At 41.0% G+C, this 22,338-nt stretch overlaps 4 protein-coding genes across 5 annotated transcripts in view; all 4 read left to right on the forward strand.

The window, feature by feature from the left end:
- The first annotated feature begins 987 nt into the window (after nt 1-987).
- LOC146389910 (ICOS ligand-like) lies at nt 988-4,775 on the forward strand. The gene is made up of 3 exons (XM_084913828.1): nt 988-1,176; nt 2,676-3,035; nt 3,274-4,775. The coding sequence occupies exons 1-3, from the start codon at nt 1,104-1,106 to the stop codon at nt 3,375-3,377; spliced, it is 537 nt and encodes a 178-aa protein (XP_084769954.1). The 5' UTR covers nt 988-1,103; the 3' UTR covers nt 3,378-4,775.
- Nucleotides 4,776-4,953: 178 nt separating this feature from the next.
- Nucleotides 4,954-22,338, forward strand: part of LOC146389911 (sialoadhesin-like) — a 34,240-nt gene continuing 16,855 nt past the window's right edge. The window contains exon 1 of the mRNA XM_084920015.1: nt 4,954-5,125. Within this exon, the coding sequence (XP_084776141.1) occupies nt 5,095-5,125 (31 nt within the window). The 5' untranslated portion in view covers nt 4,954-5,094. The remainder of the gene's footprint in view (nt 5,126-22,338) is intronic.
- On the forward strand, nt 10,656-15,218 carry LOC146389912 (high affinity immunoglobulin gamma Fc receptor I-like). The gene is made up of 7 exons (XM_084909383.1): nt 10,656-10,689; nt 12,340-12,603; nt 12,683-12,928; nt 13,015-13,173; nt 13,317-13,418; nt 14,762-14,846; nt 15,106-15,218. The coding sequence occupies exons 1-7, from the start codon at nt 10,656-10,658 to the stop codon at nt 15,110-15,112; spliced, it is 897 nt and encodes a 298-aa protein (XP_084765509.1). The 3' UTR covers nt 15,113-15,218.
- LOC146389913 (uncharacterized) lies at nt 16,440-19,858 on the forward strand. 2 transcript variants are annotated; one of them, XM_084913228.1, is made up of 4 exons: nt 16,440-16,544; nt 18,019-18,381; nt 18,718-19,077; nt 19,243-19,858. In XM_084913228.1, the coding sequence occupies exons 1-4, from the start codon at nt 16,475-16,477 to the stop codon at nt 19,476-19,478; spliced, it is 1,029 nt and encodes a 342-aa protein (XP_084769354.1). In that variant the 5' UTR covers nt 16,440-16,474; the 3' UTR covers nt 19,479-19,858. The 2 variants fall into 2 exon arrangements, with proteins under 2 accessions (XP_084769354.1, XP_084769346.1); XM_084913220.1 differs by lacking the exon at nt 16,440-16,544 and having other exon boundaries at nt 17,892-18,381.

Genomic DNA, 22,338 nt, shown 5'->3' on the forward strand with positions numbered 1-22,338 from the left:
ATACAACAAGCGGAGATTACTCATATGTCTGTGAAGGTTCTCAGTCATCCAGGTCATCGTAGTCAAAGGAGCTTGCAAAGAAAAGCGTCTGGACTTCTTTAAGTTTACTTGAAGACGTTTCACCTCTCATCCGAGAAGCTTCTTCAGTTCTAAGGTCAAATGGTGGAGAGTCCCAGATATAAACCTAGTGGGAGTATCCCCCCACAGAGGGACAAAAGGACCCCCTGATGATCTTCTAATCGCCTGAGCCAAGGTGTGAAACTGGGTGTGGGTCACACATTGTGGTGTATGCTGTACAGTGCAGCGAGGAATGCCCAGACCTCTACATTGGAGAGACCAAACAGCCACTTCACAAGCGCATGGCACAACACAGAAGGGCCACCTCCACAGGACAAGACTCAGCAGTCCATCTGCATCTTAAGGATAAAGGACACTCTTTCGAGGATGCCAATGTTCACATTTTGGACAGAGAGGACAGATGGTTTGAAAGAGGAGTGAAAGAAGCCATCTATCTCCACTGTGAGCGACCATCTTTGAACAGAGGCGGGGGTTTACGACACCAACTCTCTGCCATCTATAATCCAGTTTTGAGATCCCTTCCCAGACGCCTTAACGCCCACTCACATCCTGGGCCATCTGACCTCAGGAATTCGCATGATAAGGTGGGGCCAGGTTTCACAATGAACACACCCGAAACTCTGGCTGATTGGGACACACACCCAGTTTCACACCTTGGCTCAGGCGATTAGGAGATTACTCATACTTTGAAAAATGTTGGAAATGTGACAGCGGAAATGGCATTTCTGTTGGAATGCTATGGATGCCACTCCACACAAAGAAATACACTCTTTGTGCCAATTTAGTCGGATGATCATCCATCCGGGGTGTCCCCAGACTCTTCTCGACCCTAGCCTAAAATCACGTGATCAGCAGGGACGTCAGCAGCTTGTCCCGGGTGGTGACAGAAGTCAGATGAGGGGTCAAATCCTGAGGGAGGAAGACGCATCTAGACGGACTTTCAGTCTCTTTCATCTCTATGTGAAAACTTACATGTAGTGAGACAGAATAGTTGTCTGTAGCACCACCTCAGAATTACATCTGAAATGTCCGCTGGAACATCTGTACTGCTCAGCTGGACCCAGCTGTGGCTCTGCCTCCTTGTTTTGGTCCGTGCAGGTGAGACTTGACCTGTTAAATGTATCTGTATCTGTAAGTATTAATAAGTAAGAAATTAAAAAAAATGACAAAGTGTTCCCTGAAAACGTCTGTCTCTAACTCTGATTCATCTAATATCAGTATAACAGCATATTAGTAGCTTGGAGAGTGCGTCACCACTTGCCTTTCACTACACTGTACCTTTGATTTAAACCGCTTGTATTCTTTAACTAACTCATCATTGATTCTAGGATCAAACTTTAAGTGCAGAGCCTACAATTAAAATTAAATTAACCAATTCACAGATTTCTCTTCCAAGTTAAGGTGGACCCTTTAGTTATTAAAGCTACAGGTTAACTGTCAGTCATGTTGTTCAGAATTTTCCAAAGTATTTTGAACAATTATTTGTAGTGAAACAGATAAGAGGGAAAACATGCACAACATTGATTCAGTCACTTAACTACAGAGAATAGAATAGAAAAGAATAGACTTTAATTCCCATTGTACATCTACAACGATATTTAACCGACTACTGTACACCAAATATAAATAAGAAGAGCGCACAACAAATGACACATGATAAAATGAAGTTGTGACATTTACAAATGACTTGAAAGTACATGGAGACAGTCCACTATATCATCAAGCAGTCAAAAATCACACTGCCTCTCCATACACCTGGACGTGAAGCAAACTGATAGGAGAGCAGCTTAAGGTAAAGTTTTCATGCAAGCCCTCCCTTTATTGTGCAGACTCAACACAGGGCATAAGGTACATCTGCTCCAGGGCTGGAGATATAGATTTCATTGGCAGCCGTTCTGTTCAAGCCATGTTTGGAGTGCTTTGAATCCTGTTACCATTCAGATCAGTCAATGTGTTCAATTTAGGATGTCCCCGTGCATTTTAAGGTGTTACTGGAAAGCACACCAAACATCCATGAAATATATCTTTAAATTATCTTGCATTTTTTATTTAACAAATTTCCCATGTGTGGGACTAATAAAGGGTTATCTTATCTTCATATATTTGTAAACCCTTACAGTTTTTTCTCTTTCCATCTAACTTTGCCATTTGCCCATTTGTTCAGTTTCTGCTCTCTCACTCTCTCTTGCTCTTTAAAAGACAAAGGCCCCCAGATGGCAGGTAGAAGGAAAAGCAGGAGTTTGGTGGTGAGAGCAGGGACTTTAATGTAGGGACTGTGTAAAGGGAGAGAGGTGGTCCATATGATGGAGAGAAAGGAGATATATATGTGCAGCAAACCAAATGGAAAGGAAGCAAGACCAGGTGCACCGGAGGTGGATTCAAGCTCTTCTAGAATGATGTAGAAGAGAGGAGAGATAGAGTAGGGTAATAATAATAGGGTAATAAAACAGGAAAACTAGAATGGAAAATGTTATATCCCATTTATACACCAATCAAAACATATACATCTCAGTGGTCCCTGATCCTCACAGTGATTGGCTGATGTAGAGGTGAACACTTACTTCATCCTCTTTGCTTTGTGTTGTTTCCTCTTTCAGACCAGAAAAACATAACATCTAAGTCTGGACAGAACGTCACTCTGCCATGTCGAGCTCCAAACAAGGACATCCGCATCATAGTTGTAGAGTGGAGCAGAGCTGACCTGGGAGAAGAATATGTCCTAACGTACCGAGACGAGCAGTTTGATCCAGATGAGCAGCATCCATCTTTTGAGAACCGGGTGGATCTGCAGGACAGACAGATGAAGGATGGAAACGTGTCTTTGGTGGTGAAGGATGTGACGATTAACGACACTGGAACATACGAGTGTCGTGTTATTCAGAAAGGAACAAACCGCAGGAAGAGAGCTAATCTGAAGACTGATCCTATCACCAGCATCAACTTAAGTGTTTCTCCAGGTGAGTGAGTAGAGTTGAGTGTGTGTGTGATCAGAGGTGAACCTGCTTCCTGGTTGTTGATGTTTGTTTCTAAAGATGTTGTTGATGAGACTTTGTAGAAAGCAGCTGGTCTGAGTGATGTGATCAGAGTGCAGTAGATAATGTCTGACAGCAGTTTGAAGAGGAAATGGATTCTGTTCTGTTCTTCACTCATCACCTACCTGACAGCTGACACCTCACACCTGTTTCTCACCTGCAGGTCAGACAGGAGGAGGCAGATTTGTCCCACTGATACTTTGTCTACTTGGTTCTGTCTTTATTGTGGTCGGTTTTCTGATCTACAGAAGAAAACCCCAAAAATAGGATTCACACGTCCTTCCTGTTGAACAGCAGCATATTTAAAATGTCTCAGAGCTTTTTAACTGTGAACTGAGTCTCTTGCAATTGTTACTAAATATTTGAGTTTTCTTCTTTTAAGCACTGCTTACATGTATTTGCACATGTCTGGATTTGTCAATATATTTACTTCTAATATGCATTTTATTGTTAATGTTAATGAATTTATAGCTGAATTTCCTGATTCACCGCCCAACCCAATATGCATTTTTATCTGTTTATTGGGTTTCTGTTTACAGTGTTTTAAAGTCTTAACTGTGAATATAAATTGTATTTTAATGACTGAACATGTGTTGCTGTGTTGATATGTGCCTGTTTCTTTTAAAATGTGTATGTTTGTTTTTAAATGTTTTCCCAATCTTGCCCCACCTTACCTCTCTGAGCTTCTTCATCCCTACACATCCTGTTGGTTTCTTACTTGCTTAGTTGGAGTACCGAGATCCGGGAGGAAGCTCAGAGGGGACAGCGCCTTCTCTATCGTGGCTCCTGAATTTAGAGAGGTCCCATCTCTGTCCACTATTAAAACACGCCTTTGGCTTTTGACCTCAGTGAGACTTAGTGTCTCTTGTATTTAAATGTGTTATTTAATTAATTATTTTATTTTTCTTTTATTTGCTTTCAATTAAATCAAATGTTATTTTTATTATTTAGTTCCATTCTACAGCACTTTGCGCCAGCTGTGGTTGCTTTAAAGACTTTATAAAAAAAAGATGATGGTGATACTTGTGCTCATTGTAAATCAGTCTATATCTTAAATGTTTTTTTGTATTATTTTATGCTTTTTAATGTTCTTATTTTTTTACTCTAATTTGTTTACAGTGTTTGGTGCTTAGAATTAATAAAATAAAATAAAATAAAATCATAACTAAAGAAAAACTGAAATAGAATAATCTGAATTTTAATCAGTTTTGAGAAAACAAACATCACTGACAGGTACAACCTTGCCACTTAAAAATATTAGAAATGAGAAATAATCAAAAACATGCCAATTTAGTCATGTTTAAAAATCATACCACACTAAATCATTCAGCTTCTCTGGAGGTTAACATGTCACTTGTACAAACTCATCTGATATTGTGGACTGTCGCTGTTAAAATGTATTTTTGAGGACAGTATGGAAGCATTAATGATCTGCTTGTATCCATGTTAGTATTTAAAGTCCAACATCTCCCTCTAGTGGCCATATATGAACATGTGTGAGGATGGTGTTAATGTAAAATGTGAATCATAGTGTTCCAGTCAGTCATCAGTGTGTCTCTGCACAGCTGTAATTAAAATGTGTTCAGAGGGCCTCAGTGTCTGAATGGTTCCAGTTCAGCTCCATAACAGCAGCGTCCCTGGTTTGATTCCTGTGTTTCAGCTCATATCTGCCTCTCTCACTGAGGGGGATGTCCACTACATGGAAATGGATTTGTTCATCAACCAAAATACAGATCAATGAGAACAGAGAGGATCTAACTTGTTTCTGATTTTTCTATCCAGCTGTGTATATTGCCAAATGTCTGAGGCTCATTGCATTAAAAGATACATGTTTATAGTTTATATCTTGCATTCTAATTAGAAAAAGTGAGTCCCCCACACCTCTCTTTGAGCCAATAGAAAGCTGGTGCTCAGAGGAAGAGGGCGGGCTTTACTTGGTGTCAGTGACAGAAATGAAAAAAAGCTCAAATGAGTGAGAAGGACGATGAAGGAAACATCTGTGCTGTGTCTGCTCTGTAAGTAGAATCTCTGTGTTTGTTTGAATTCTTGTACTTTGACTGTCTGCTCTCCTGATAACTGATGATGGAGGAGAAGACATGAAAAACAAATCAGGCTGAATTCAAGTTCAAAACACCATGAGGACCAACTGCAGGTCTGAACTGACTCTTTATCTTTGCTCAGGAGTCGAGGAAACACAGCAGACAGTGAAAAGATCAAATCATTCACTCATTATATTAGCACAGCTGCACAGTGGACACATGACTTTACAGGGTTATTTAAAAGTAATGGATGTTTTGCATATACTAAAAGTTTAGTCAAATGCTTATTATTTTAATGATCATTTTTAGGAGATGCTGTTTAGATATTGATATTGATTGATATACCTTTATTTGTCCCACAAGGGAAAATTTCATAAGGCTGCCGACCTATTGCACGCAATAGCGGCGCCATCTTACCCTCCGACCATACATACATTACACAAAATATCACATGGGGAAGACAGGTCAGAGAGGTATAACAATGGAAAATGCACCACATGAGGAAAGATAAGGAGAAAAAATAACTCCCCCCAGACTGAGCTCCAACAGGGAAATCAGTTTGAGAACAGAAAAAAACACCTCTGCACATAGCACATGAAAAAACTCTTAATACACCAAAGAAACACATGACAAGCAACAGGGGTGGGTAAAGGGTGAGAGACAGCCGAATTAGACAGTACATCCGGGCCTGCAGCCTGCAGCCTGTGCGCTGGTCTCCTTGATCCCCGTCAGCATCGGAAGGGAATAAGCGTCGAAGGCGTTTGGAGGGAGGGGGGATGAGTGTGTGCATATCAGTGTATATGTATGTGTGTGCGTGTCCAGAGTTCAGCTGAGACAGTGTCCTTCGCCCTGCCAGGCTAAGTAAACAGTCTTCCAGCCAACCCAGGTGGCCTTGCATGGAATGGGAAGGAACAGACTAAACACAGTCGTTATCAGGGTGTTGTTGTTCAGCTCCAGCCTTGAGACCGCAGCTGGCGCCAAAGGGGGTATCCGCATAAGTGATGTTATTTTTTACTTTAGTGCGAACAGCTCATATGAATTTCAAAGCAGTTCTACAGTCCAACACTGGTCTCTCAATCTCCCGTTGGAGAGCCGCGAGCTTTGCCATACTTGAGTTCTGTGATGTTGTCATTTCTTGTGCTCAAGGAGCCGATTTCTGAGAACTCACGGCAGTGTGCTTCCCCGAGATGTCATCCAATTTTGCGCCCAGAGATGTTATTCCGAGCTAGCCCTTCCGAGATGTATCCAGTCTGCAGTCAGAGATCTTATTCTGAGTATTCACAGCAGCTGCAGCCTCTCCAAGATCTTATCCGTGCTGACTCAATGAGCCCATTTTGAGAAACTCACGCCTCTCCCATCGTTCCAATCCCAGAGGACAGCCTTGTGGGGGTTTGAACAGCCGGTTCCGCTTCCTTAATTCTTCGATAAGTCAGGGCCAAGCCAGCTCCGATCAGCCAGAACCCTGTTGCCATGGTTCCGAATAGGTAGATATCTTCAGCACTCAGGCTCACCCAAGCCCAAACTTCTCGTTGAGAAAGGGGTGTCAATTGCATTTAGGGACCAGTTGATCCAATCCATAATTCCTCTTTTAGGTTTTAGAGAACAGGCTGTGAGAGAGTGTTCCAGGGGAAAGTAATACAAAAAACACGAGACTAGACAAGGACATAAGAGGCTAAGCAGGGAAGCTAAGGGAGAGGAGGAGAGGAGAAAAGTGCGACCGCCTTCGTCAAGAGCAAGAGCAGAAAAAATAATAATAATAAAAAAAATATGTGTGTAGCATCCCCGGTTGAAAAGATGGTCTCTCAAACTGATGGTTCACAATACTTTTATTAAACAGCCGTGTATGTGAACACCCCGTAAGACCATTAGTAAATCTAACAGTGTGTTACTTTTAACACACCTTTGCCTTATTCATTAGTCACAAAATACAGTATTTTCCGGACTACAAAGCGCACCTGAATATTAGCCGCACAAGCTAAAATCAGGGGAAAATCCTGTTTTGTACATACATTAGCCGCACCTGACTAAAAGCTGCAGGTGTTTCAATGTTGACTTATCATATGTAAGAGAATATGCACAAAGGGAATTGTCAGGAAAGAGATGGCTGTTTGGAGACACACCCCTTTTATTAATATTTTCAAAAACAAGTTAGCGGTACATATTTGCATAACTTTTTAGGGTATATGTACAAGTAGCGGTAATTACAAGTACGAAACATGTACTGTGCTTCATAAACGAGTAACAAATGTAGTACATAACAATAACCTACAGCACACCAGAAAAATAGATTCGGCCTACCCTTTAGGCTCAGGTGCAGTGACACGGCTTTAACAAGAAGAAAAGTCATTCACCACCATCTTTCTCTTCTTCCTGCACACTAAAACCACCAAAGTCCTCTTCTCCAGTGTCGGATACGAACAGGCTCAGGATGGCTACATCATCCACTCTCCGCTTTTCGCAAGTTTATCGCCGCTCGTCATCCACGCCTCCCGCTGAACGCGTAGCGCTACTTTGAAGTTTGTTTTTCGCGCTACTTCGTACGGCACTACGTTGCCTGGCGGACGGACATGTGACCAACATACCACTCTTGAACCCCGATACTGTGTGTCTGATCACATGCCCTTCCGCCAGGCAACGTAGTGCCGTACAACAGCGGAACAAACAAAACAAGTCATCTTACGATATCACAAAAATCATGGACAATCCATAGAAAAGCTACACCTGACTAAAAGCCGCAGGGTTCAAAGCTTGTGCAAAAAGTAGCGGCTTATAGCCCGACAATTACGGTAATTATCTTGAACTTACATAACATATAACAGTGAAACTTGTAAATTATTGCATCGCTGCCTAAACATGACGAGGTACGTTAGCACCCTCTAGTGGGTGAAAACTTAGCAATTACCCTTAGTAGCGGTCAACAGCTATAGTGGGTTTTCACCAAACAGGAAGTCGCCATATTGGAGATTCTGGAGGTAAACAAAGCGCGTGCACTCAAACAGATTCCAAACGTTGAATGAAAGGAAATGGTGAATTATTGCCGTGGTTTGGCTGTACCAATCGGTTAGACCGTGAAAAACATTTGCAGTTTTATGGACAGCCAAAAGTTATTACAAATCACGGAGAACAATGCCGAAAGTTATCAGAGGAAAGGAGGCGGTTGTGGTTAGCGAAGCTAAACCAGGATCTACAAGGCAAAAATCTGGACAACATCTGAATTTGTTCCACTCATTTCTTTTCTATAGTTAAGCATACTTAATAAAATATACTCGAAGTATGCTACTTTTTGGTAAGGGATGATATCATACAGTTAAGGTCTGGCTGATTAAAGATGTTATTGCATTACTTACTTTGGCATTCACAACACATCTGTTGCTGATGACTTGATACTGCATCTCTCTCACCCATCCACACACCATCTGGTTATAGGCCCCCAAACTTTTGTAAGATTTAAGGTCTGCTATCTTCTGGGCGAGAAAACCAGGTAGTTGATATCAAGATACGCAATAGACGGAAGACTCTCCGGCTCGTCATTGATCCAAGATGAAGGAGCCAACTCGTTTGAATCTGCACCACCAATAAACCTTAACTTTTCCAAATATCGTGCCCTTTCCTGTGGACCAAGTCCTTCCCTGTATGCCTTTGCATCTATAACGCATTTTGAGGAGCTTTTCTGTGGTTTCGGACATTGATCCATTGCAGTGTTTACCTCCGAGTGCCTCCAATATGGCCGCACATGCAGGTTACCACCCAGAACGTGACGTAGATGAAAACCCTCTATATGCTCCGTAATATAGCAAAGCACATATTTACAGGACAAACTTTGTTACACACTTTGTTCCCTCATCAACCAGGTGCTAAGGAACTACTTTCAACTCAGGATTGCACGTTAATAGCCATGTTTCCCCCATTCCCGTTCATTAACCATTGAGCACACCTTCTCTCTGTGCATTAAAATTCGCGCTTCTAATGTATGGTTTACGCCACTTGATTTACGGCACCTCTGTGACTTTCAAAATAAAAGCATGAGCTGGGTCCAAGCTCCAATAAAATAATAGCCACTCGCAAATTTACAAAACACTTTACAAAATATGAATGAGGTCATTTACAATGTGTGCTCACAACATAGATACAGGGTGGGCCATTTATATACACTGTAATAAAATGGGAATGGTTGGTGATATTAAAGTCCTGTTTTTGGCACATTAGTATATGTGAGGGGGCAAACTCCTCAAGATGGGTGGTGACCATGGTGGCCATTTAGAAGTCGGCCATCTTGGATACAACTTTTGTTTTTTCAATAGGAAGAGTATTAATTTGGCTTGAACCCAAGACTGTATAGGCGTTGGCTGAATAGCAGTGGTGTTCACCTTGGGGTGTCGGTCAGAACACACAGGACGCACAGATAAAGGTTATACCGTCTTTACTGTGATTCCTCAGCTTAACAGCACAGTACAGCAACACAGTAATGCAACCGCAGGCTTACAGAGTGGTGTGGGGTGTGGGTGGTCTGTGAACAGAACATATACAGAATACTGAATGTAATAAACATCTAAGTCATAAATTATGATTCATTAGCTTCCTTCGAATCTAACCAAAACTACAAATGGGAATTCCTATATGAACATCTACATGCACAAGTTTCATACACTACTCCCAAACCCTTACAGTACATGACACTGACTGCCAATACACCCAACAACAATATATCACAAAACACCAAATGGGTTTAGCTTACAGCTAGCAAGTATGTAGCATAACAAGTAGCATTAGTAGCATGAACTAGCCACATAGCGAACAGGTCAATACACATTGCACTCCTACATCCACTAAATGTCCAAATGGCATAAAAGACTAAAACTGTCCTTTCCAGGCAGGGCTCCACGTCTACTCACAATTCTTTAGCGACGCGACATCCCTGCTGAGTCAGTCTGCCAGGTGGCTTTCGCCCTGTGTTAGCTCAAAAAAACTCTGATCACTGGAACATGTGCTCAATAGTGCAGCTGTGCTCTCTCGCCACAAGGGGGCTCCCCACACAGCTGACAGCCTTTCCAACAAAGAGGGCCATGTGACGCATCAAACTTATTGGTAATATCACAAGAAAAAATGGTGTGCTTGGTTTCAAAGTAACTTCATTCTTTCATGAGTTATTTACAAGTTTCTGACCACTTATAAAATGTGTTCAATGTGCTGCCCATTGTGTTGGATTGTCAATGCAACCCTCTTCTCCCATTCTTCACACACTGATAGCAACACTGCAGGAGAAATGCCAGCACAGGCATCCAGTATCTTTCACGGACTGCCGGGGCAGAACGTGTGGAGTGAGTAGAGGACCCAAGAGCAGACAGAGGCGAGGACACAAAACTGGACTTAACAAAAAGCGAGCCTTTATTTAGGGCCGAAAACTCACGGAAAAAAAACAACAAAGTAACTGAGGGAAAACCTGAACATAGACTGGGAAACTATGACTCTACTGAGATTTAGACTATGACTAAACAACATACAAACTATGGCTTACTATGGCTGGGACACTGTGACAAGGGGTAGGGGAGATAACACAGACAACGCGACACTGAACACAGCAAGACTGAGGACTAAATACACACATGAGGTGATCAGGGGAAGTGCAGACACATGAGGACACAGCTGACACATATAACCTATAACCCAATGACAGGAAAGGGGAAGTGATACTAAATGCAATGAACAAAGAACAGAGGACTCTTTCAAAATAAAACAGGAAACATGATGAGACAGACCAAACAACATGGGCTTGACAACATGAGACGTGGAACACAAAGGGCAAATGAGACTAAGATCCAGGGGAAGGGGAAATGAGGAGATCCAATAAACAGAACTAAGGCTGAACAACTTAGGGGTCTAAGAGAGGTGGATGAGCTTAACCCAAACAATAAATGACAAAACACAAAACTCAAGTTCTAACTAATAATGCAAAAACAAGAACTTAACATATCCCCATACTAAAAACAGAAATACACAATATATAATGAACTCAAAATGCTGGGTCACAGACCCAGCCATGACAGTATCAGGTGCAGCACATCTCGTATCTTCACACCATAGACAATTGCCTTCAGATGACCCCAAAGATAAAAGTCTAAGGGGGTCAGATCGGGAGACCTTGGGGGCCATTCAACTAGCCCACGACGACGAATCCACTTTCCAGGAAACTGCTCATCTAGGAATGCTCGGACCTGGCACCCATAATGTGGTGGTGCACCATCTTGCTGGAAAAACTCAGGGAACGTGCCAGCTTCAGTGCACAAGGAGGGAAACACATCTTTTGGCAAATCCAACACTGAACCAGTTTAACGAAACTTAGCAAGCAGTTTGCTGACTGTAGCATGGGAGATGGGTGGTCTCGTAGGGTGTCTTGCATTGAAATCTGCTGCAATGACCCGGTTACTGCGTTCACCAGATAGCAACACAATTTCGATCCGCTCCTCACGTGTTAACCTCTTCGACATGTCAATGGCTGTGAACAAAGAGAAACTTGTAAATAACTCATGAAAGAATAAAGTTACGTTGAAACCAAGCACACCATTGTTTTTCTTGTGACATTACCAATAAGTTTGATGTGTCACATGGCCCTCTTCCTTTTGAAAAAACAAAAGTTGTATCCAAGATGGCCGACTTCTAAATGGCCACCATGGTCACCACCCATCTTGAGGAGTTTGTCCCCTCACATATACTAATGTGCCACAAACAGGACTTTAATATCACCAACCATTCCCATGTTATTATGGTGTATCCATATAAATGGCCCACCCTGTATATTGTACTACAAGCTGTTTTTTGAGATACATATTAGAGTAGAAGTGCATGAAGTCCAAATTGATCTGCTGTTTTTCCTTTTTGTTTTGTTTTGGATTTTTTTAGCTTTAGCTGAAAATGAGCACATATATCGGAGAGAAGAGTTTCTGTGTTTGTCAGCTGTTTGTGTGGCGTTGTTCTTTATGTTGACTTCAAATCAACCTAAATGTCATTTCTCTTTAGTTCTGATCTCACTGCTGAGCTCTACAACAAACCAAGGTCAGTAACCTTCTTCTGTCACAGTTTAAACCTGAGAAATGCTCACTGATATGACCTGATTGGGTTCATCTTTGCAGTTCTAACAAAAATATATCAGTTTTTTTGTTTGTTTGTTTGTTTTGTTATTTTAACCCTCACAGCTCGTCTGACTGTGAGTCCCAGCAGCTCTCAGTTTTTTAAAGGAGATTTTGTGTCTCTGAGCTGTGAGGAGGACGACAGCTCTGCTGGATGGACTGTGAAAAGAAGCACAACAACAACTATGATCACTCTTTGTGGAACGGAATGGGGAACACCAGCTGGTTCTTCCTGTAACATCAGCTCTATTTCAACATCTGACAGTGGACTTTACTGGTGTGAATCCAAAAATAGAGCAAGTAACAAGATGATCTCTATTACAGTCACTGGTAAGCTGAGTGTGTGGAGTTAGTGTTGATGAAGCTGTGTGTAAATGGATGAAATGCTGTAGTTTGTCTCTGTGTTGAGGTGGATCAGTGATCCTGCAGAGTCCTGTCCTCCCTGTGATGGAGGGAGATGACGTCACTCTGCTCTGTAAAACAAAGACCACTCCCTCCAACCTCCCAGCTGCTTTCTATAAAGATGGCTCCCTCGTCAGGAAGCAGCCTACAGGTCACATGACCATCCAGCATGTTTCCAGGTCTGATGAAGGCCTCTACAAGTGTGACATCAGCGGTCATGGAGAGTCTCCATCCAGCTGGATCACTGTCACAGGTGACACACTCACCTGTCTGTGTTTCTGCAGGTTTCAACATTCACAATGTGACGACAACTTAATGACTGTGTTTGCTTTATTTTAGAGAGAAACACCACCACACCTCCACCTACATCCACACCACCTCCATCACTCTCTCCTCCTGTTCTCTTTGTGTTGCCATCTGTTGTATCAGTCTGTGTTGTGGTTCTGCTGGTGTTACTGTTTCTGCTGGTGAAACGATGTGTTCACAGGAAACCTGAAGGTAAGACTTTCTGATTTTCCATATCTGAGTTTGTTTGGTAGAATAAAGTTCACATTCATGATGATCACAGTAACAACTTTCTTAAATGCAATCTCTGTTTACATATTTTAATTTATATTATTGATCATTTTGAATCATTTCAGCAGATCAAGAAAAAACTGGAGAAGATGACATCCTTACTGACATCATGTGCAGTATAATCAACATATCAAAAAATCAACAAGCGCCAATCAGAGAAATCCGAGGTAGTGGGCTCGTCTTCCAATATAGGAAGTTTTTAAGCAGGTTTCATCAGATTCGACTTGTGATTTTACACACACAGTTTCTCACATGCTGGTGACCTTGTGGCTTAAATGGCATTTCCTATCTATTTGGTCATAGATTTTAATAAAACTGCCCAAATATCTGTTAGGAGGCATTGCCAGGAAGGCCACTGAGTGGGTAGATTTCCTTTTAGAAGGACTTTCATGCAGCTTTACAATGTGAACAAATTTATGGAAAGTAGGAGTGAAGATAGTTAAGGAACTGGAAATGTTTGAGAATGTGTGTTTTGATCATAGTTTGGATGATGAATAACATCTCTGATTTTTTCCTCTTCAAATGTGTCAGGCACACAGTTGAAGATGAAGGTAGAATAAGATTAACACTGTTGCTGACTTTGATGATATGATTATGGGAACATTATGGGACATATGAGGGAAGTTCAGAAGTGTAAAAATGTGGACTGTTGTAACAGTAAAACAAGCAAACAAAACTTGCTAAGTGTAGTTATGAACTTGTTTCCTTTGTCTGAAAATAGGTCAGCTTAGTCAGTTGTAATTGCCTTAAGTGTCACACTGTGAGTGTTGTTCACTGTGAGCTGGACTGTGTGTTTGTGGTCTGTGGTTAACTGAAGCTAACAGCTCTGCAGTCGTCCAGCATCCTGTTTCTGATAGAAAGAAAACACTTCAGCTGCAGGTGTTTCAGCACAGAGCTGTTCAATTTAAAAACGGGAAGGAACACGGAGACATCATTTGGAAAATGATTTCTTTAAACTCTGCTCACAGACCATCATGAATTCAAAGTGAATAATTTCATCAAGGACGTCTTTTTATAGTTTTATGATGCTAACATTTTAAATCCAGTCTTTCTCATTCTCCAAAATGAAAATCAGAATCTGGCTATAATAAAGTTTATAATTATCTTGTTCATTATGGCATGTTGACCAGATACAGTCATCCTGCTGATGATTCTAGTTTACAGTAGTCTGAAGATAGTGAAACTTCTCAACACAGTGTCTCTTGGTTTGGCCAGTAATAGTGTTGATGTTGTGAAGGTCTTTGCTCTGTGGTGAAGTGCATCAGTGTGCACTAGAAGCAGATGTTTGCAGCTTTGTGGTTGTCCTCTTTTCTCTTTCACAGAAACATCCTTCAGATTTATGTGGTCAGTTTCATAGCAGAGATGTTAAGATAAGAAAAGCGTGTGAAGCTGCTGCTGTTTATAAAACCTATTGCTTAATCTCTACACTGTGCAACATTATGAATAAAAACAATCTTTGCAATAATATGACAGTCATACAGATTTTGTACAATGGTGTTTTATTTTGCAGAAAGTTACTCAGCTGCCGTCTACTCAGCAGTGAAAACTGAAGATATGAGTAATGGACGAACAGCCATCAGAGCCAGGAGGACCAGGTACAGCCGCTCTTTATCTTTAACTTCAAACAGAGCCAAGCTAGCTGCTCCCCCTGCTCACCATCATGCTAAGCTAAGCTAATAGAATTGCATCATATCTCGAGCTCGGTCTGAACTGGGACTGTGTGTGATGCAGAGAGGTGGAGATTGTAAATAATGTAAATAAGATTGTAAATAAGAGAGCAACCGAGGTCTTGATTGAACTACAAAGCTTTTAATCATGTTTCCTGTTGTTTGAACTGTGTGTGTTTGTGTTCAGACTTTAAACCAGAGCCAGACGTCGTCTACTCTTCACTGAAGTAGTCCACCAGTCCAACCACTGATGCCCAGCTGCTGGCCTCTAAATGGTTCCCCCAGCACTTCAGACCAGAGGAGATCCAAAAGTTAACAATATATTTTTTAATATGTTTTTATTTAACTTGTATACGTTATTTTATCTTATCTTTTACGTGAATTTGCTCTAAAATTTAAGATGTGAACAGTAAACATGTTAAAATGTTCTGATGACTTTGGTTCAGATGGTAATTTGATTGGTAGTTTGTCAGGTGATTCTTGGGCAGGATACTGAACTTTGAGCTTCCCCCAATGCATGCATATGAGTGTGTCTGTGAATATTACAATATTTATCCTTGCAATAACGTATGAGTAAACGAGACTTGCAATAGAAAGCGAAAGTGCTTTGAGTGTTCGTCTTGCGTGTTTTCCTCGTGTGATTCTGTGAGTCTAAATAGATTTAAAACGGAAACTTAAATAAACACCAAACCACACCAGACTAAATTTGTGAATTCATGTGAATCAGAACCAACTTATTTTTCGACCACATCTCCTGAACCACCAATCTCCTGTTAAACCGCTCACCATTGAACTTTGTAATTACTAATAACTTTTAAATTCTGCTGCCATCTGCTGGTTAAATCTAGGTTTTACAGCAGAGCAGCTGCTTTATAAATGACAGCAGTTTAACAGCCAAACATCCAGCAGGCGACATCAACCTACTTTGCACTATGGTTACATTTTACTCACATGCTAAAGAAGAGTTTCAGAAACTTAAATATGCCACATTTTAAATTGGTCCTTCGATGCATTTTCCAGTAGGCAAGGACATAAAGGTCAAAAGCTGATGAAAAGGGGATAACGGCATGCCATGCTGGATAATGGAGGACACTGGCAAAAGTAAAACCACAGAAAAATTAATCAGGAGGGATAAAACTCAACATGATTATCACTATTTTTTCTCTAAGTGTAGAAGTGAAAGAGGAGAAGTATCCATTGCAATGTCAAAGTACTAGAGGGGACACAAGGCAAAAGCTGGTCTTTAAATCCGCTGCAGTAAAGAATTTAAGGCAAACAGGTAACAAGGTCAACAGGAGAGACTCCGCCTCTGGGCAGGACCAAACAAGGGAACCAGACAACCTCAATCTCTTCTTCACCTGCAGGAGTGGAGAGAGACAGAAACAGGTATAAGGAGGGAGAAACAGCAGGTGGCCATGACAAGAACAATATAGATACCAGCTATCACACTCACAGACTTTCAGCTTCCTTTATCAGATTTTAAACTCAGGGATTCTGTGATTCTTGAAAAATACCACAATTTTTTGGATATTTATCGCACTTTAAATGAAGAAGCAATGTCTGCTGTAACGTCTGCATCTCTCTGCCTGACTTTACTGTCTGTCTGCCTCTTGTTTGTCTCTGCAGGTGAGATTGAATTTCTGATTGATAAAATAATACCTCTTTAAGAATTCTGTTCATGGTTTAAAAAAGTGTGTTTAACTGGCCTGTATGACCTGCCAGTTATGCCTAAAGTTAAAGAGTTAAAGCTTAATTCTGACTGTTCCTGCTCCAGAGCAGTTTCAGCAAACACTGTGATTCACAAAGAAATGTGTCTTTCTTCCAGGAGGAGAGCTGAGTCGTTTAACAGCATTAACACTCTGTTTACCCGAGCTTGTCCTCTCCTCCTGCTACACCTGCTTCATTTCCTCATACCTACAGGTCATGTCAAAGTTCACATCAGAGCACATCTGATATCTGCTCATCTGCACAAGTTTGTGTTTTTCAAGCATAACGAGTCAGGTTGAATCAGTTCTTGCACAGCAGTCAGTCATTAGCACAAGGATGGGTGCAGTAATCTGTTGGCAAGAAAATAATCTTTCATAAAAGCTCCTCATTGGGACAAAAAAGATCTTTATTTTTGAACTAACTACATGACCTTACCTTTCACTATTCACAGAAAAGTGTCACTGTCATTGAATTTCAAACAGCATTTAGTAGCTAGAACAGATATTTAAAAATGTAAAACTTGAATTTAGTAGACTTCGGTGCAAGATCCCAGATTAATGCTCCATTATCAGTCGTTTGAGTGAAGCACAAATGGCTGTTCTGAGCTTTACTGCCTACCTTTGCAAGCGAGATTCATTAGGATTCCCTTGCAAAGCTAGGCCAAAAAAACTAAAACCTGAGTCATAAAGGTGATTTGATGGAGGTCATCAACTTTCTCTTTTAACCCCGGCTTCTTGATCAGTGCTCACTGGGCCTTTTCACATAAAAAAGAGAGTTGTTGGACTCATCATTTCACTCTTCTTCCACATACAATGGATCAATTGAGTACTGCTGACCCCAAACACTGAAACGGATGGTTGACCACTTAGTGCTGCGCATCAGTGCACAGTAGACCTCCTCTGAAACTTGATATTTGAAATATGACACAACATTAAAAGCTGGTTTCAAATCCAAAACTATCCCATTGGCTGATCAACATGGGTATAGGAATTATATTAGTTGGTAGCCTGATTGAAGAGAAATGTATTTAAATGACTGAATATTGTTAGTGTTAAATGCCTACAAACAATCTGACCAACTTCAGATTATGCCTTCTGCCACTGCCACAGCAGAGGTGTAAAAGAGCTAGTGAAGACCAAGCTGTATTTATAAACTGAGTAATATAGAATTATGAAACAGTTCGTGGTGCTGTCAGTACATTAAGTTCATTAAGTGAATTGAAATCACAAATATAAAAAGCAATTCTTCAACAGACAGTCAGTCTGAATGTGCCCCTTGTGTTTGTCTGAAGCAATTTACAGTAAAAAGCTCACTTATCTCGCAGTAGCTCCCAACTGTGTAGTGACTGGTTTTACTTGCATCTCTTTAACCGCTCTGTTGTTTCCTCTTTCAGACCAGAAAATCATCATAGCTGTGCCGGGACAGACGGTCACTCTCCCATGTCGAGCTCCAAACAGCGGCAACCCCATCATAGCTGCAGAGTGGAGCAGAGCTGACCTGGAGCAAGAATATGTCATTTTTTACCGGGACGATAAGCTTGATACAGAAGAGCAGCATCCATCTTTTAAGAACCGGGTGGATCTGCAGGACAGACAGATGAAGGATGGAGACGTGTCTCTGATTCTGAAGGATGTGAAGACTGATGACTCGGGAGCATACGAGTGTTACGTGGTCCAGAGAGGAGCGAACCACAGGAAGAGAGCCAGTCTGGATAGTGACCCCATCAGCACCACCTACCTGACTGTTGTTCCTCCAAGTGAGTTGGTAGAGTTCAGTTTATTAGTAGAGATGAAGCTGCTTCCTGGTTGTTGATGTCTGAAGTTTTTTGAGTTAAACATGTAGCAGAGGTCCAAAGCTTGGATCTTTGTACCTTGTATTTCCTACTGGCTGCAGCCTGTAGAACATAAGTGGACAAACATATGTTCTTCTTAGATGGCCAGAGTAACTTAGACAAAGTTGGTAAAGGGCTACATGTCGAAGAACTAGTTTAAACATGATACATACATGATACGTTATACGTTTTTTTTTTTTGGCTGCTATAGTGATCGGTTAGTTCTTTAACCTCTCTGCTCTGTGTTGTTTTGTCTTTCAGGCCAGGAAAACATCACAGCTGAGTCTGGACAGAACGTCACTCTGACATGTCGAGCTCCAAACACTGTCCTCATACCAGGTGTAGAGTGGAGCAGACGTGACTTGAAGGCACAATATGTGCTTTGGTACTGGGAAAAACAATTTGTTCCATATTATCAGCATCCATCTTTTAAGAACCGGGTGGATCTGCAGGACAGACAGATGAAGGATGGAGGCGTGTCTTTAATTCTGAAGGATGTGACGAATGCTGATGGTGGAACATATGAGTGTTGTGTCGTTCATGAAGTAAGAGAAGGTAGAAAGTTGGCCATTTTAAAGACTGAGCCCATCAGCGTCATCCACCTAAACGTTATTTCACCAGGTAAGTCAGTGGAATTCAATTGGCTTTGAAAGCATTCAGTTATTGTCAGAGTTGTTTGGCTGTGAGCTGATAACTCAAAATGCATAAAAAGATGTTGCCTGTGATCAGAGGTGAAGCTTGTGTATACCTGACAGCTGACACCTCACACCTGTTTCTCACCTGCAGGTCAGCCAGGAGGACATGGAGAGGATGGGGCTGTTGGACTAACAGTTGTTATTGTGCTTTCTATTGTTCTTTTCGCAACTATAATATACTACATAAAAATGACAGAAAATACAGAAGGAGAAAAAAACAGCACTTCCCAGACGAGCAGCAAGCTGAAACGCTCCACTCGTGTCACTCGTCCCACCTTTCGTAGCAAAAAGACAGATGCTCTGAAGACAGATGTGAGTTCACAGTGACGGGAATCCAGCAGACAGTAGTCAGCTGTAAATGTCTAACTTATCTTGAGTTTGTTTTTTTCCATCTTTGGAGTTTTTCTGGTTCGGATTGGTGGCGTCTGGGAGTGGGTATGTCTAGTCTGCAAATAGTTAGAAATCAACCATCATAATAATAAGTTAAAATGACAGTTTTCATCGTTTTCCTTTGGGGAACACTGAAATCTCTTTGGAGCGCCTAAATGTTTTTCTATGGAGGAAAAGAGTTCTGTTTGTGAAGATCATGAGAACATTTCTGTAGTGAAGTTACCTGTTTTATCAACTTTCTTCATCAGTTTTGATGCATTGTGCCTTCCCCCAGTTTATATCTATTGTGTTATTTTATTATTAATAAAGTGTGAACATGTGCTAATGTTGAGTGTGATTTCATAACTCCTGCTGTGAGGTTTTTGACTGTCTGTGAAGATGCTGGCTCATAATGAAAACTGCACTCGTCACTCATTGTAAAAAATAATTTATTTATTTATTATTATTATTATTATTATTATTATTATTTATTTAGGATATATTATATTATGTGATATATTTATTACTCTTATTTCTTTCAGATCACAAAAACATGAACAGAAAAAACCCTGTGATAGGAGCATGGATGAAGGGGCAAAGACAGCACTTTTCAGTTGCAGTGAAAATAAAACAAACAAAGAAAAAGAAAGAAAATTGAAAAAAAGAAAAACCCACCAATGATAAAATCTACCTCTGTTACCTTTCTGGCACTTAGGCAGTTAGACATTCTTTAGTTTACAATCTTGAGATCAAGGTTTAAAGCAGAAAAAAATGATGCAAGTATTTCCATCACAGTCGGATTAGAATCTGTTCACTGTAAAAAAAAAAAAAAAGTAAGTATTTGGGGAGGTGAACCTGAAACACTCATACTAGGTCAGTTCTGATAGATTTCTGCCTGGTTACAGTTGATAAGTAAGAGACAAAGAAAGGTGTTTTGCCGTTGTGTGTTTTTTTTTTTTTTTTTTTTGTCAAACTTGTTTTGTGGAGTCCCGCATGAAAATACTGCTCAAAACAATTAAAGGAGCACTTTAAAAATAGATCAGACGTCAAAGCTCATGCTAGACAGGTATATTGTCATGCGACGGCTGTGTGAAGGCAAGAGAGGACCCAAATGCACGGCTCTAGACACACGGGGATGAACTCAAAGGCAGGTCTTTATTGACAGGAACATAAGAAGTCATACAAAACTATACTGGGAGAAACTAAAGCTGAGGCGCTGGGAAGACACAGGAAATGCACACAACCTAGAGGGATGACGCAACACGGAATAAAGGGATACTTTGACAATAAATACACAGAAGGTAATGAGGGAAGTGGGAACACACGGGGAACACAGCTGAGGACAATTACTCGTGACAGAGCGGGGAGGACATGAACCTGAAAATACTGACACCAAGATGTGGACCTTGAACACAACACAGTACACAGAGATGAGCACAGAGAGAGAGGCAGAGAACAAGGATGAATACACGAGGGGATGAGGAGAACACAGAACACAAAGGACGGGAACACGGTACCAGAACAAACACCACAATAACAGCATGGACACAGGGGGGATCCAAATACCAAACCAAACAATCCAATGAACATAAGGAACAAAATACAAAACCACAGGAAAACTAAGAACACTGGGTCAAAATGACCCAGGACCATGACATATATGATATGGAGTGGGTAGCGTGTTAAAAGGGATGCCACATAATTTCATGGAAATGAAACTTATCTAGTAGACTGAACTTAAAGAAACATCAAACATCAAGGTGAAAGAATTACGTGGAAGGCTGGTCCATTTTTCAGTAACTCATACTGGTGCTCAGTTTGTATGGCTCCCATGTGCTTGTATGTCTACCTGACAACATCGGGTCATGCTAATGATGGATGGTGTCTCCTCCGAGACCTGGAACAAGGCATCACTGAGCTCCTGGACCATCTGAGGTGGACCGAAATATAATGTCACAGAGGTGTTCAATTGGATTTTGAACCGGTTAGTAGCATCAATTTCTTTAGCCTTCAGGAACTGCCTGCATACTCTTGCCACATAACACTTTTGTTGGAATTGTTGTACACCAGGAGGAACCCAGGATCCGGGATATGCCAGACCATCACCGACCAACAACCAACTGCCAACCTGTGTAGGGTCCAGGTATAGACTCGTGCTACCAGCAATGACACTGACCCCAGCCAAATGAAAAACCAGTAAAAAAAAAAAAAATCAGAAAAGATGAGGGGGGTTTGAGTTTGAGTTGCCTGATTGTTGCCTCTGTACTTCATTTTATTAACATCAAAGCAGCTGTTACTTAACTGTTCAGATCAATATCCCAGAAGTTTAACAGAATTGATGCTAAACTCTGATTAAAAAAAGACTGTATTCCTTTTTAAAGTTTACTATTTTCCTATCTGTCCATGAAACGTTAAGTGGTGAAAAAAAGATTTTTTTTTGTGGCACAATATTATCAGGATCAATAAAAATAAAATATGCATATCAGTGTCACTCCACAGTGAACTGATCATTAAAAACATTATAGAATATATTTTAAAATAACTTCTTGTAGCAGAAATATGTCGCTCTGCTGTAATACACCAAGGTTACCAACAGATGGCGAAAGACTTTAAATGTGAATCTGCATCACTAGCCTCAGTGGGAGTTTACAGAGTGTGTGGGGTTTGTGCTGACTCAGGAAAAAGGAAAGCACGATTTAAAAAATATCTTCAGGCTCAGTTTGAGTCACAAGGTCATGAGTTTTTGAAGCTCGTCAGACACCGAATCATCTCAGCTCTCTGTGTTCATGTTAAACTACTGAGTGAATCTCCGTGGAGG

Source organism: Perissodus microlepis, chromosome 3, assembly GCF_051167445.1.
Source record: "Perissodus microlepis isolate ML-2025 ecotype Zambia chromosome 3, ASM5116744v1, whole genome shotgun sequence".
Taxonomy (NCBI): domain Eukaryota; kingdom Metazoa; phylum Chordata; class Actinopteri; order Cichliformes; family Cichlidae; genus Perissodus; species Perissodus microlepis.